Raw genomic sequence first — 14,553 nt, 5'->3', positions numbered from 1 at the left:
TGAGGATAGATAATCTATGTCAGATCAATGGGAGGTCCAACATCTGGCACCCCCACTGATTATCTGTTTGAGGAGGCCATGGGGCTCTGGTGAGCACAGCGGCCTTGTCACAGATTACCAAGCACAGTACTGTCCTTTGGATAGCGAGCAGCCTTACTAGGTATTGCAGCTCTGCCCCATTCACTTGAATGGGACTGATTTGTGCCTTGGCCTGTGATGGCTAACCTCCGGCACTCCAGCTGTGGTAAAACTACGACTCCCAAGATGTACACTTGCTTGGCTGTTCTCAGAAATCCATAGAAAATAATGGAGCATGCGTTAGCGATCACTGGCCTAGGCCATGTGACCGATGAATGTGACGTCAATGGCCTCTTCAAACAGCTGATCAGTGGGGTGCCAGGAGTCAGAACCCCGCCAATCTCATATTGAAGACCTGTCCTGAGGAAAGCCCATCAATATCAAAAGCTCGAACACCATCTTTAAAGGGGTTTTCCAGGACTTTGATGTTGATGACTTATCCTTAAGATACATCAGTGTTAGATTGGTGGTGTCTGACTCCTGGCACCCCCAGGATAGGTCATCAGTATCAAAATCCTTGACTCATATTGATCTTTGATATTCTGATTGACCCCTTGTGACTTAGTAGGTTTACACCATTTTTGGCACGACCATTCTATCAATATGCTGGAAAATTCTTCCAATGTACACGTCTGACATACTCGAAGACTTTTATTGCCCAACGTATGTCAAAAATATCCTTTTGATACGTTTTGGCGGTGTAGGCCGGTATATCGTTGCATCAACTGTGTTAAAAAGTGCATTTGACTGCTCTTCAGATAGAAATCTGTCTTGTTGATGCTTTTTTCCCCCTTTTACTGTCAGTCACCATATCTAAGAACTGTCTTTACAGAGGTTAATTGTAACAAACTGCAGGAAATGTATGTTACCGAACTGTAGGTTGAATCTCTGTTTTTATGCACCCCCCCCCCCCCCCCCAGAGGCGTAGATGTGCCATCATTCTCAGTATATAGATGGAATTAGCCCCGCTTTGTCCACTTTCACCCTCTAATTTTTTTTTCCTAAATGTGACCGGATTATTTTTCGCCTGAATTCTAGCTGTGGCCCCCAGTGGCCCATGGATGAAAAAAAAAGAGAGAAGGGTCAGTTACAAGGTTGAGTTCTTTCAGTGTTTCCATAGCAACTGACCTAATGCAAACCCTGGAGACTTTTGGAAGGCTCCCTAGGTGATAAACTCACTGTCCGTGCCATCAATCCCAAGCCTTTGAGAACCCCAGCGTGCCTCATTGTCAGTGAGCTGTTTTGATAAGCATCTCTGTCCCCTCTGTGTCGAGGCAGGGCTCAGAGACCTCATTTGTGCCTTCGGAGCCCCCAGGAGCTAGTGGATGGTCCTGTTTTTTGCCTGACACACATCGGAACACAACCTCACGGGAAATAAATAAAGGGAGCTCAGCGTTTTCCTCATGGATTAATTAGAAAGTAGGTAGGAGCGGAAATATAGGGCAGGCAAAGGATTTGGTGATACAGAAATAAACAGGGAGAAGAAGGTTCTTCCAAGCACAATATAGCAACAAAAATACACTGCAAATCCCATACTATAACCTCTTTGCCTTAAAGCTTCACCATTCCATATACACACATGACTGGGTACTGTAGATGCGGTATGTTTGTCCTGCAGCAGAGATTTGGTAGTTTGTTGACTTCTCTACACGTTCCTCATTGACGGGTGCCCGCCCTATAACTTTCCGTTTCAAGTGTTTGGTCTGAAGATATCATATATTACATCTCTGAAACAGGAGATTAATGTCACCATTTACTGTTAGTCTTCATACTGATTGGGACCTGCAGAGATAATACAAGTGTCAAACATCTTATTGCACATCTATGGAGGCTGTGATGGCCTTTGGATATGGAGAAGGGGGGCTTCAGCTGAACTACCAGCCAGGAGAAAGTGCACTTGAAGGCTACACAAAGAAGAAAAGTATGTGCAGAAAAAATGCACACCCAAAAAGTTAAAAAAAATTATAAAGCTTTATTGAACCACCACAAAAAAAGAATTAAAAAGGCCACAATTATCTAGATGGCTTGAAAAATCATAAATGAGATCCTCTTCCCATAGTGCGGTTTACAATAGACCCAGTGAAAGAGGTCAGCACTAAAGTAGACCATGTAATGAGTATATATTGTAAAGTATATTCATTTATAAACTCCAACCATATAAATGCTTTTAAGTCACCAAAGGTAGGTTACATAAATCCTACAACGCAAAATAAAATTCATAATGTGACATCACATGAACAAGTCCAAGTGCCTAAAGTTGTGTACAATTAATGTAGGCCCCATACAGCCTGTTATAAAGAGAGACCTCTTTCAGAGCGCTGTGGGACTGAACCCCACGCTGCCATGAATTATGCAGCTTCATCAGGGTTCACCCCTGATGAAGCTGCATAATTCATGTTAGCAATAGGCGTGGAGTTCAGATCTCATATTTTTATAATTTTCATCTGGAAAATTGTTGTGTTTTTGTTTTTATGGGGGTTCGATAAAGTGTTATTTTTTGCTTTTTTGGTGTGCATCATTTGTTTTGCACGTTCTTTTTTGTAGTATGTCTCTGCGCTTGCCTACGTTAGGCCGCACAGCAACCTGGCCTAGTGCTGCAAGGAGATTTGTTAATGTAAAGAATAAAACTCTGATGCTATGGAGAATTGGAGCAGGGTCTCAAGTTACAGCCTAATGACAGGGGCGCACCAGCGACAATCCTTCTGAGCATATACGTGCTTGCTCATTTCTACATTTCCAGCCATTAGCAAGCTGTAGATTGGCACAATTAGAAAAAGCAATTGATGCATCAGCTAAATACGTATTATTAATTACACTGCATGCCCACCAGGAGGTTGCTGTAATTGACACAGCCCGTAAAATTGTAAGAATTGCGGAATGCCTCTGTGCCTCCTGACAGATTCTCTTGGCTTAAAAATTAGAGAGCCAAATTTTATTAAATTTATTTTTTTTTTTTCCTACAGTGCCAGTTTAGCCAGTTTACAGAATAGACCCGGATATGCCAGTGCAGTCGTCCTATTCTCCTCCATCGTTGCCAGCCTATTTGACTAAGTGATTGCAGTCAGAATGTAAATGCGTCGTAGGCAGTGCACGCCAGTGGGATGTGTTTGAAGAATGAGTATTGTGTAGTCAGTGCGGGGAGGTCAATGCCTCTCTAACAGGCACTAAATTACGTGCCAAAAAAAAATATTATACAAATTCCTGCCTTTGACATCTCCAGGCACCGCCCAGGTTTCACCTTCAGAATTCACATAATCGCCTCTGATTTGTATCTGGGCCCCCCTCCCTTCCAGACCGTTATGGAAATAAGTAGTTGTCTGTCAAGGATCAAATGCTTTTGCAGACAAAAGTAGGTAGTGAGAACATTACAGGATACTATCATCTCCCCATGATACTTGTGCACAAAGCTCTCTCTGTGCCTCCTTTGGCCTGACATAGTTTCAGCCTGACAGAATCCAGCAGGCCTGCTTGTTTTAAACAAGAGCACATCCTATTATTTTTTTGAGTAGTGAAGTGGAAAATGAATGCTTATTACTCTGCTATTCATTTTTTTTTTTTTTTTAAGATAATCGTATTTGCATCACTCGGCGCTAATGGATCACATTTAACTTGTTCGGAATCTTTAAGGCAAAGGGGTTAAGCAGAATTTAGAAGATTTGCTCATTTTTGGGTTGTTAAAAAGTTTACATTTTATATTATGCAAAAGATCTGAAGGTGAAGCATCTGCAAATTAGATCAGTTTTTTTTGTTTCTTTTGTTTCTTTTGTTACCTATTAAATATTGTGTTGTTTTTTTTTATCGTATATTTTTTCATATTTGTGCCTTTTTTGTATCCAAATACCATTCCATTGGATAATTAATTATAATTAATATTTTAATTGTCTCCCTCCGCCGGTAATTCTCAAGTACAATGTAAAACAAAATATACAGACACGGACAGGATGAAGCCTTGTGCGGGGAAGCAGACATCACATTATCTCTGACACTGGCTTGTCACATGAAGAGAACAAGGGCTGTGTTAAGATGTCATATGCACCTATGTGCTCATACATTATTCACGAGGCCTCCTTTGTGAGATGTGGGTCCACATGAGTGTGTTGATATTTTTTTGTTTCTACACAAAGCTGTCTACCATGTCTAAAAGTGCAAATGTGTGCATTGTATCTACCTAGAAGACAGGGACATGAAAATGTGTGTTCTGCCACAATGGTCATTATTTAGAGAATTTTTTTTTTTTTTTTCGGAAATGGTATCAGAGTTATATGGATCCCTAGGGTTAAGGGGGAAGGCTTCAGTATTCTGCAGATCATTTGAAAATCAAATTGTCTTGTCGTGACTGGGATGTAATACGATGCCAACCTGCTGTGCGAATGGCCGTAGTAGCTGGCATGAAAAAAATATAAAAAATATAAATATATATATCAAAATTTAATGTGTATATACTCTATATAATAAAACTAAATTATGTACGTGTGTAGATGTTACTGTATAACATGATCTTCTGAATCACTGCAGATACTATGCTTATTTTTAATTTACATATTACTATTATTTTTAGTTACATTGTAAAGTGGGATACCTTTGGAAAAATAGTTTAGGATCGGTTTCTTAATTAAGAATTTTTTAAACAGCAAAATGTGAAAGTTTTATTTAATTTTTATATATTTTTTTTGGATGTGCATTTTATGTCATGTTTACTTAAGCTGGTATCGCCAAAATCTCCCCTCTTGTAGACACTGTATACTTTTCTAGCTCATTGTAATATACACGTGTTTAGAATTATAGGGGAGAAATACTAATGTAGCGTAAAAATGTCTCCAGTTATGGTGCTTGCCAATACTTTGCTACTTTTTGAGCTGAGTGTGGCTTAGTGGAGGGGACGTGGCCTCTGATCGCCTCATCCATTTGCTCACGGAGAGGCCGTTGCGGCCATCTTGATTGAAGAAAACACGCCAAATCTCACACGTGATGACATAATCGCGCCCGGCCGACGTAGTGACGTTACAAGTCTGAGTGCGCAAAATTTGGCATGTATTCTTCAATCAATATGGCCACGACACCCTTTCCGCGAGCAAATGGATGAGGGGAGTATATATATATATAATTTCTTTTTTTTATGTAAAAAAATTTTTTTTAGAGCCATTTCAGGACAAATTGATTTGTTACCACGAAGCTCCAGGAAATTCGGATTCGTGGTAAATCAAATTTTTCCTGAAATTCGGATCAAAGTCAATTTGTTTAACTTTGATTCGCTCAACACTAGAGTCAACTACAGTCAAGCAATGATATTTTATGAGTGCGAGGGAAGAATTTTTCATCTGGCTGCAAGCCGTAATAGGTTCTTTACCCTGTGACCTCACTTGACCCCATGGGTCTTCCACGACAAAACAAGCAGAAGGAGTAGGAGGACCGTGACTAGTTTTAGATGGATATCTATTGTATACCGTTATACGTTTTGTCGTGGGACGCCACTTGACTAATGTATCCTAACAAGGAAGTAAACGGTTTGCAAAAACAGCCTTGCAGCATTCACAAGGTGCATCACTGCCTGTGTGACAGATCTGCGGAAAAACATGGAAGGTCCCTAGACTGTAAAACAAAGATGCTCCGAGCATCGTTTCCCACCGTAGGCAGGATAGCACCAGGGCTTCAGTGCAGTGAATTGAATGTCAATTTTCCGTTGAGTCTAATTCTAACGAGATCCGGTGTTTGACTACGAATTGTGGAGTGGCGCTGACTGTTTGCGCTTCGGAACGTAATGCTGCATTTCAGATACTAATCTGCTGTGTCACTAACAAGTGTGTATCATTTGAACCTTGCAGAGGAAGGAATCAATCACGAGTGCAAGCTGTGCAACCAGATGTTTGACTCTCCGGCGAAGCTCCTGTGTCACCTGATTGAACACAGCTTTGAAGGAATGGGAGGAACCTTCAAATGCCCCGTTTGTTTTACAGGTAAGGGTTAATTCCGCAGATCAGGACTAGCACTTCAGGCATGGTACCACCGATGACTTCATCTGTAGCACCAAACTTACTTGATGTCTTACTATATTAGCAAGACAAAAAGTATAAACGCGTTGTATCTGTCTCTTCGCTGGATCACTTCTCCCTCAATTATAGTCTTCTTCTGCCATGGGGATCCTGATTTGGCTCTGGCACAAGTTGATTTTCACTTGTGTTCCAGGACATTTCGATTTTGTTGATTTTCTCCTTGCAGAACTGTATATTTGGCCCAGTTTTACTGCAGATGATGTCATGGGGGAGTCTTACAATAGAGACTGGATTTCCCAGGGAAGCTAAGGTCCACAGAGAAGTCCCTCGAGGGTCTTCTCTTGGACAGTTTTTCTGTAAATCCATACCAAATAAAAATTCTTGACATCTGATTCCACTTAACTGTTTTTAATCTGACATTATACAGAGGCTCCTTTGTCAAGGGAAAGTTAGACAAAATGTGTATTGAGACTAGCAGAACATGGTAAGGTTATGAAGTGCATGCAACAGTTTTAGGTCCAGCCGGCATTTGTGTTCCTCCATTTTGAACATGTAGCAGTCAGCAACACAACACACCTATTAATGGTAAAATAGCCTAAGTAAGAAGTAGACTATAAGATATCAGTGTACAAATGTTTACTAGTACATAGATGCTCATAACAAGAAGATCATCCCATTTAAAAAGTCAACATGGAGGTGGTGGTCAAGATAACACTGTACCAGGCTTCAAAAGAAGCAGAAATACTAATATGCCAAAAGTATCCACAAAAACAAAATAATGTTATCACAAAAGGCATGGTCAACTAAAGAGCAAAGGTGATAAATAATGAGGGGATACCAAGAAAGCCCCAAGTAGGGAAGAAAATACATATAATACAAAACCACATGTGACCTAACCGAACACTGCACCAGACCACCACCTCAACACCATGATGCGCATTTCACAGTCGGCTTTCTCAACTCACACTGTTTTCAGTGCCGGATACGTTTTTATGACCGGACACAAAACCGCAGCTTGCAGCAGTTTTCTGTCCGATCGCAAAACGGAATGCTGACGGAACAGAAGACATCATGAACGGATCTCTTTCCCTTCTGAATGCATGAGGACAAAACGGAAAAGTTTTTTTCCAGTATTGAGATCCTCTGCCGGACATCAGTATCGGAAAACAGCAACACAAATGTGAAAGTAGCCTAACATAGGCTATTGTACCATTAATAGATGTGCTGAAATTCTAATAAACCAAGTATAATCGAGAATCATTGAAAACCAGGGCATTTCACAGGAGTTTTCAGCAGTCTCCAGTTACGTACATGGTGTGGAAAGGAAATGGCTTTACCCAACAACTTGGGTGTCTGTCTTTTATTGCTTTATAATCTACAACGCAAAGGCGCTGATCTCCTCTGTAACATTCAGCACATGGCAAGAGGGTGCAGATTAAGATATCACACACAATACAGGTAAAGCTCCACGGCCCCCCTCGTCCTGTGTGGGAGTTTGCCCCCAGTAGATAATGAGGACATACTGTAGCTGTGAGATGCTTGATTGACCACAGGCAGCAGAGTAAAACAAAGAGATGCAAATAGGCAATGTTGTGATTTCTATCAGGGCGCATGTTAAGGAGAAGACGAGTTTTCTGACATGAAATCCTGTTGATTCTGTTACGAGGGGTAACTTTCTAAATGACTTTATTTCTAGGGATGATCCAGTCTCATTCAGTAAAAAAAAAAAAACTTCTAACAACATAGTAATTGACAACTAATTTCCAGCTCTGTGGTATATGCATTGCATATGTATCGAAGTAATGAATGTGATATGGCATATGCTAACAGTATGGGAGCCGTTGAATTTACAATTTTTACATAACATTTACCCTAACACATACAAACTATAAATATAAAATTAAATGCATCACATGGTATTGAAATCAAGGATATGTAACCATGTAATCATCAATTCAAAGGGGTTTTCCTGGAGTAGAATGTTAATGGTCAACCCTCAGGATAGGTCATCAAGGGGTCCAACTCCCGGCACACCACCGATCAGATGTTGAAGAGGCTCTGGTGCTCCGGTGAGTGCTGCGGCCTCCTCACACCTCAACAAGCACAGAGCCGTACATTGGTATTGCAGATCAGGTCCTTTCATTTGACCCCCGCCATTTAGATATCTATGACCTATCCTGAAGATCGGTAATCAATATTTTACTCCTAAAAAATGTAAAAACCCTACATCTGTACAGAGAAGCCTTTTTAAAATACCACCTAATGGAGAAGTCCACCCCAGGCCAGATTTCCTGCAATAGATTTTTAGCTCCATCATATACCGTATTTTGCATACTGACCATCTTTTTTGAGAAGACTATCTCACTAGAAGAACAATTTTCAATGCATTTTTAGGTGGTTGGTTCAGAGGTATCACTGTGTATAAAAATGCTGCTGAGATATGGGGAGTTGTATGGCAAGCCCATCACATTCAAAAGATGGTGATCTCGTGAAAAAGTGCATCTGTGGGGCTAAATCTAAATCTCACAGTTGAATGACATTTTTACGCTCCTGTCCAAATGTAAAAGTTGACTATACATAACACATGTGTAGGCAACTTGCCTGATGCCTTCCATTCCTCCCATGCTTCCTCCGTTCTGGTCCTTGCTCCTGCAGCGTGCTGTGGGAAAGTTTAAGACACTCCCTGCACTCAGATGAACACAACATCTAATGTCATTGGCACTGGTCCGTCTGAGGGCGGTGTCTTCGATTTTTCCTACATCATTCTGCATGGGGAGACTGTAGTAGACACCCTCAAAGGAATCTAACAAGGGACCAGAACAGAGTCAGCATGGGAGTAAAAGAGGGCACCAAGCATGTTGACTGTATATGCGTCATGTATAATCATCTTTCAGGTTGGTACTGGAGGGTCGCTTTAAGGAAAGGGCTCAAAGGCAACACTTGGTCGTCCTACAAGTCATCCTAAAATCACAGTATTACTGCCAATCGCACACAGTTTGTGAATACTTTGATGTTATTGCGAATCCCCATGGGTGTCCCCGTTGAATCCTAGACCACCAATTTTGTGGCACATGAATATCTTGGTACTTTTTGTCCTTTTAATGCATCTTGACCAGTTCAGTTCTCAAAATCAGTTCTCGCACAACATACGGTAGATGTGGTGATACTCATGATGAAATGTCTAACTTTCCTTCTCATCTCTAGTTTTTGTACAGGCAAATAAACTACAACAACACATATTTGCAGTACACGGGCAAGAGGATAAGATCTACGACTGCTCCCAGTGCCCACAGAAGTTCTTCTTCCAGACAGAGCTTCAGGTAAGCTCCTCTGATGATTACAACATGAAGATCGTTCCTCTCCACATATAATCCTCTCATAATTGCAGAAACCGTGAAAAAGGCGGAAATAAATCTGCACAGTGGTGTTTAGAATCTGTCACTGTTGCGTTTAATAACTCATCATGTAGGTGTGAATGAAGGTGATGGTAAAGCCCTGAAGTTGGGCAAGGGGAGAGAAGGTTTTGCTATGCATTAGCATTGTGTAATATGCTCTGTGCAGGCCACAGATATAATATAATGATAATTACTAATGATTGCTTACTAGCCCTATGTCTGATGGAAGACATTTCCAACTATAGGACTTCAATTTTTTCCGCTATTACTGATTTGATGCCACAATTGCCATTTTTCGTCAGCTGTGACCACTATAGACCAGGGGCATTTATACTGTTTTTGTATAGTTAATAAGACCCCTTATTGACCAATCCAGGAAGCTTATTACAGTTTTCATCTTAGGATACATTAGGTTCATGATCTACAACCTAATGTAGTCATGCATCACTCATAAGCAAAATATTCGTAGCGTTCCAATTTCATGTTGCTCTGGTACTGTGATGGTTCATATTGAAATGTCTTAAAGGGGTTCTCCAGAATTTAACAATTCATAAACTATTCCTAAGTTAGTCTGACACACCATTGATTGACTGTTTGAGAGTCGCTCTAGCACTGGAACTAAACAGTTATGTCCATTGTGTAGTGAACACAGCTGGTTAGTGCAGCACTGTTCCCACTGAAGTGAATGGGAGCAGTACTGCTGTAACCAGCTCCGTCCACTACACAATGGATGGAGCTATGTAGTTCTAGCACTGGAGCAACTCCAGAATAGCTTATTGGCTGGGGTGCAAGGTGCCGGAACTCTGTCAATTTGATATTTATGTCCTATCCTAGGCAATCATTTGTTAAAACCTGGAGAACCCCTTTAAGTTGGCCATACACTTAACTACAGCTAGTCGTGCCAGCTCCACCATAAACACACATACTCTGTTTAGTGTGCATGTTTTTTCAATGTAGAGAGGAATAAGCTACTGTATTGTCAGACACCTATTTTCACGTGTAAGAACAAAGGGTCCAACATACTGATCCTTCCTTCCCCTGAGATTTGCCTTCCGTAGAGAGAGGCCACCATATGCATAAGATGGTGAATCCCGCTGATATCAGCACGTTCGGCTGAGAATAATATGTATGGACACCTTTTGTCTAATTGGTTTCAACACTTTCCCACATGACCAGCTGAAGGTACTCCTTGTGTCTGGACATGTAAAGGAACAGTTTCTTACCTTCTTCCTAGTGCTGGCTCCCCTCTGCTTCTCCTCCAGGCCTGCAATGCTTTAGTGGGCTCCCTCAATGTATCTGGTCAGACATTGCCGCAATCAATCACTGGCCACAGGAGAGAACCGATCCCCTTAGGTCATGACAAATAGTCCCATAACGCACGGGGATCCAGTCTCTGCTGCGGCCAGTGATTGGCTGCGGCAATGTCAAAGCGGATGTTTACATCGAAGGAGGTGGAGAAAGAGTTTGTAGCCAGCGCCGGAAAGCAGGTAAGTAATCTTCCTTCTAGGCCTCTTTCACACGAGCGAGTTTTCTACGCGGGTGCAATGCGTGATGTGAACGCATTGCACCCGCACTGAATCCTGACCCATTCATTTCAATGGGTCTGTGCACATCAGCATTTTTTTTTATGCATTAGTTCTGCGTTGCGTGAAAAACGCAGCATGTTCTGTATTCTGTGTTTTTCACGTAGCCCTGGCCCCATAGGCCCCTTTCCCACGGGCGAGTTTTCCGTGCGGGTGCAATGCGGGAGGTGAACGCATTGCACCCGCACTGAATTTGGATCCATTCATTTCTATGGGGCTGTGCACATGAGCAGTGATTTTCACGCATCATTTGTGCGTTGCGTGAAAATCGCAGCATGCTCTATATTGTGCGTTTTTCACGAACCGCAGGCCCCATAGAAGTGAATGGGGCTGCGTGAAAATCGCAAGCATCCGCAAGCAAGTGCGGATGCGCTGCGATTTTCACACATGGTTGCTAGGTGACGATCGGGATGGGGACCCGATCTTTATTATTTTCCCTTATAACATGGTTAACCCCTTAAGGACGCAGGGCGTATCGGTACGCCCTATTTCCCGAGTCCTTAAGGACTCAGGGCGTACCGGTACGTCCTAGCTTGAACTCAGTATTCCGGCGCCCGAGGGGTTAAACGGAACGGGATTTCGGCTGAAATCCTTCAGCCGGCATCCTGTGACAACGCCAGGGGGGGTCATGTGACCCCCCCGTGTCGGCGATCGCAGCAAACCGCAGGTCAATTCAGACCTGCGGTTTGCTGCGCTTTTTGCAGTTTCTGATGCCCGCGGTCCCTGACCGCGGGGATCAGAAACTTTTGAGTGCCTATAATCAATATTTTTCGCATGCGGTGGGGGCGGTGCGGGAGGCGGGCGGTGCGGCAGGCGGGATCGCGATCCCCCGCCCGCCTCCCCATGAATGATCGTTGGCTTCTAGTGGTTGTACCAGGGTGCCAGCACATTGCTGGCACCCTGGTATAAACGGCTGACATCTGTGAAGATGTCAGCAGTTTAACCCCGTTCGGACCGCTGTATGGAAAAAGTTAACTGTCATCGGTCAGGGAGCTCCCTCCCTCTCCATCGGGGGGCTGCTGTGCCTTTGCAGCCCCCCGATGGAGAGGGAGAGAGCCCCCCTTAGCCCCGTGCTTACCCTTCCCCGTCTACGAAGTTCTGAGCAGACGGGGAAGGTTCCCATGGCAACAGGACGCCTGCTCAGGCGTCCTGCTGTCCATGGTGCTGAACAGATCTATGCTGAAAGCATAGATCTGTTCAGTGTAAGTAAAATACAGTATAGAACAATATATATTGTACTGTACTGTATTATACAGACATCAGACCCACTGGATCTTCCAGAACCAAGTGGGTCTGGGTCAAAAAGAAAGTTAAAAAAAGTGAAAAAAGTTAAGATAAAAAAAAAAACATTCATCACTGAATAAAAATAAAAAAAAATAAAATACACTACACATATTAGGTATCGCCGCGTCCGTAACGACCTGATCTATAAAACGGTCATGTTACTTTCCCCGCACGGTGAACACCATAAAAATAAAAAAATTAAAACTATGAGAAAATTGAAATTTTGCCCACCTTACTTCCCAAAAAAGGTAATAAAAGTGATCAAAAAAGTCACATGTACGCCAAAATAGTACCAATCAAACCGTCATCTCATCCCGCAAAAATCATACCTTACCCAAGATAATCGCCCAAAAACTGAAAAAACTATGGCTCTCAGACTAAAGAAACACTAAAACATGATTTTTTTTGTTTCAAAAATGAAATCATTGTGTAAAACTTACATAAATAAAAATAAAGTATACATATTAGGTATCGCCGCGTCCGTATCGACCGGCTCTATAAGAATATCACATGATCTAACCCCTCAGGTGACCACCGTAAAAAATAAAAAATAAAAACGGTGTAAAAAAAGCCATTTTTTGTCATCTTACGTCACAAAAAGTGTAATAACAAGCGATCAAAAAGTCATATGCACCCCAAAATAGTGCCAATTAAACCGTCATCTCATCCCGCAAAAAATGAGACCCTACTCAAGATAATCACCCAAAAACTGAAAAAACTATGGCTCTTAGACTATGGAGACACTAAAACTTTTTTTGGTTTTAAAAATGAAGTTATTGTATAAAACTTACATAAATAAAAAAAAAGGTATACATATTAGGTATCACCGCGTCCGTGACAACCTGCTCTATAAAATTACCACATGATCTAACCTGTCAGATGAATGTTGTAAATAACAAAAAAAAAACGTGCCAAAAAAGCTATTTCTTGTTACCTTGCCGCACAAAAAGTGTAATATAGAGCAACCAAAAATCATATGTACCCTAAACTAGTACCAACAAAGCTGCCACCTTATTCCGTACTTTCTAAAATGGGGTCACTTTTTTGGAGTTTCTACTCTAGGGGTGCATCAGGGGGGCTTCAAATGGGACATGGTGTCAAAAAAACCAGTCCAGCAAAACCTACCTTCCAAAAACCGTATGGCATTCCTTTCCTTCTGCGCCCTGCCGTGTGTCCGTACAGCGGTTTACGAACACATATGGGGTGTTTCTGTAAACTACAGAATAAGGGCCATAAATAATGAGTTTTGTTTGGCTGTTAACCCTTGCTTTGTTACTGGGAAAAAAATATTAAAATGGAAAATCTGCCAAAAAAGTGAAATTTTGAAATTGTATCTCTATTTTCCATTAAATCTTGTGCAACACCTAAAGGGTTAACAAAGTTTGTAAAATCAGTTTTGAATACCTTGAGGGGTGTAGTTTCTTAGATGGGGTCACTTTTATGGAGTTTCTACTCTAGGGGTGCATCAGGGGGCTTCAAATGGGACATGGTGTCAAAAAAACAGTCCAGCAAAATCAGCCCTCCAAAAACCAAACGGCGCACCTTTCACTCTACGCCCTACTGTGTGCCCGTACAGTAGTTTACGGCCACATATGGGGTGTTTCTGTAAACGGCAGAGTCAGGGCAATAAAGATACAGTCTTGTTTAGCTGTTAACCCTTGCTTTGTTAGTGGAAAAAATGGGTTAAAATGGAAAATTAGGCAAAAAAATGAAATTCTCAAATTTCATCCCCATTTGCCAATAACTCTTGTGCAATACCTAAAGGGTTAACAAAGCTTGTAAAATCAGTTTTGAATACCTTGAGGGGTGTAGTTTATAGAATGGGGTCATTTTTGGGCGGTTTCTATTATGTAAGCCTCGCAAAGTGACTTCAGACCTGTAGTGGTCCCTAAAAATTTGGTTTTTGTAAATTTCTGAAAAATTTCAAGATTTGCTTCTAAACTTCTAAGCCTTATAACATCCCCAAAAAATAAAATATCAATCCCAAAATGCTACAAACATGAAGTAGACATATGGGGAATGTAAAGTCATCAAAAATTTTGGGGGTATTACTATGTATTACAGAAGTAGAGAAACTGAAACTTTGAAATTTGCTAATTTTTCAAAATTTTTGGTAAATATGGTATTTTTTTATGCAAAAAAATTAACTTTTTTGACCCAATTTTAGCAGTGTCATGAAGTACAATATGTGACGAAAAAACAATCTCAGAACGGCCTGGATAA

General features: G+C 41.5%; 1 protein-coding gene across 3 annotated transcripts in view; it reads left to right on the top strand.

Moving 5' to 3' along the window:
* ZNF423 (zinc finger protein 423) overlaps positions 1-14,553 on the top strand; it is a 251,791-nt gene that overhangs the window by 216,280 nt on the left and 20,958 nt on the right. For all 3 annotated transcript variants that reach the window (XM_040409704.1, XM_040409707.1, XM_040409705.1), the window contains 2 exons: positions 5,901-6,032; positions 9,273-9,388. In XM_040409704.1, the coding sequence (XP_040265638.1) occupies positions 5,901-6,032; positions 9,273-9,388 (248 nt within the window). The remainder of the gene's footprint in view (positions 1-5,900; positions 6,033-9,272; positions 9,389-14,553) is intronic.

Source organism: Bufo bufo, chromosome 10 (assembly GCF_905171765.1).
Source record: "Bufo bufo chromosome 10, aBufBuf1.1, whole genome shotgun sequence".
Taxonomy (NCBI): Eukaryota; Metazoa; Chordata; class Amphibia; order Anura; family Bufonidae; genus Bufo; species Bufo bufo.
This window is presented reverse-complemented; position numbering and strand designations above follow the sequence as displayed.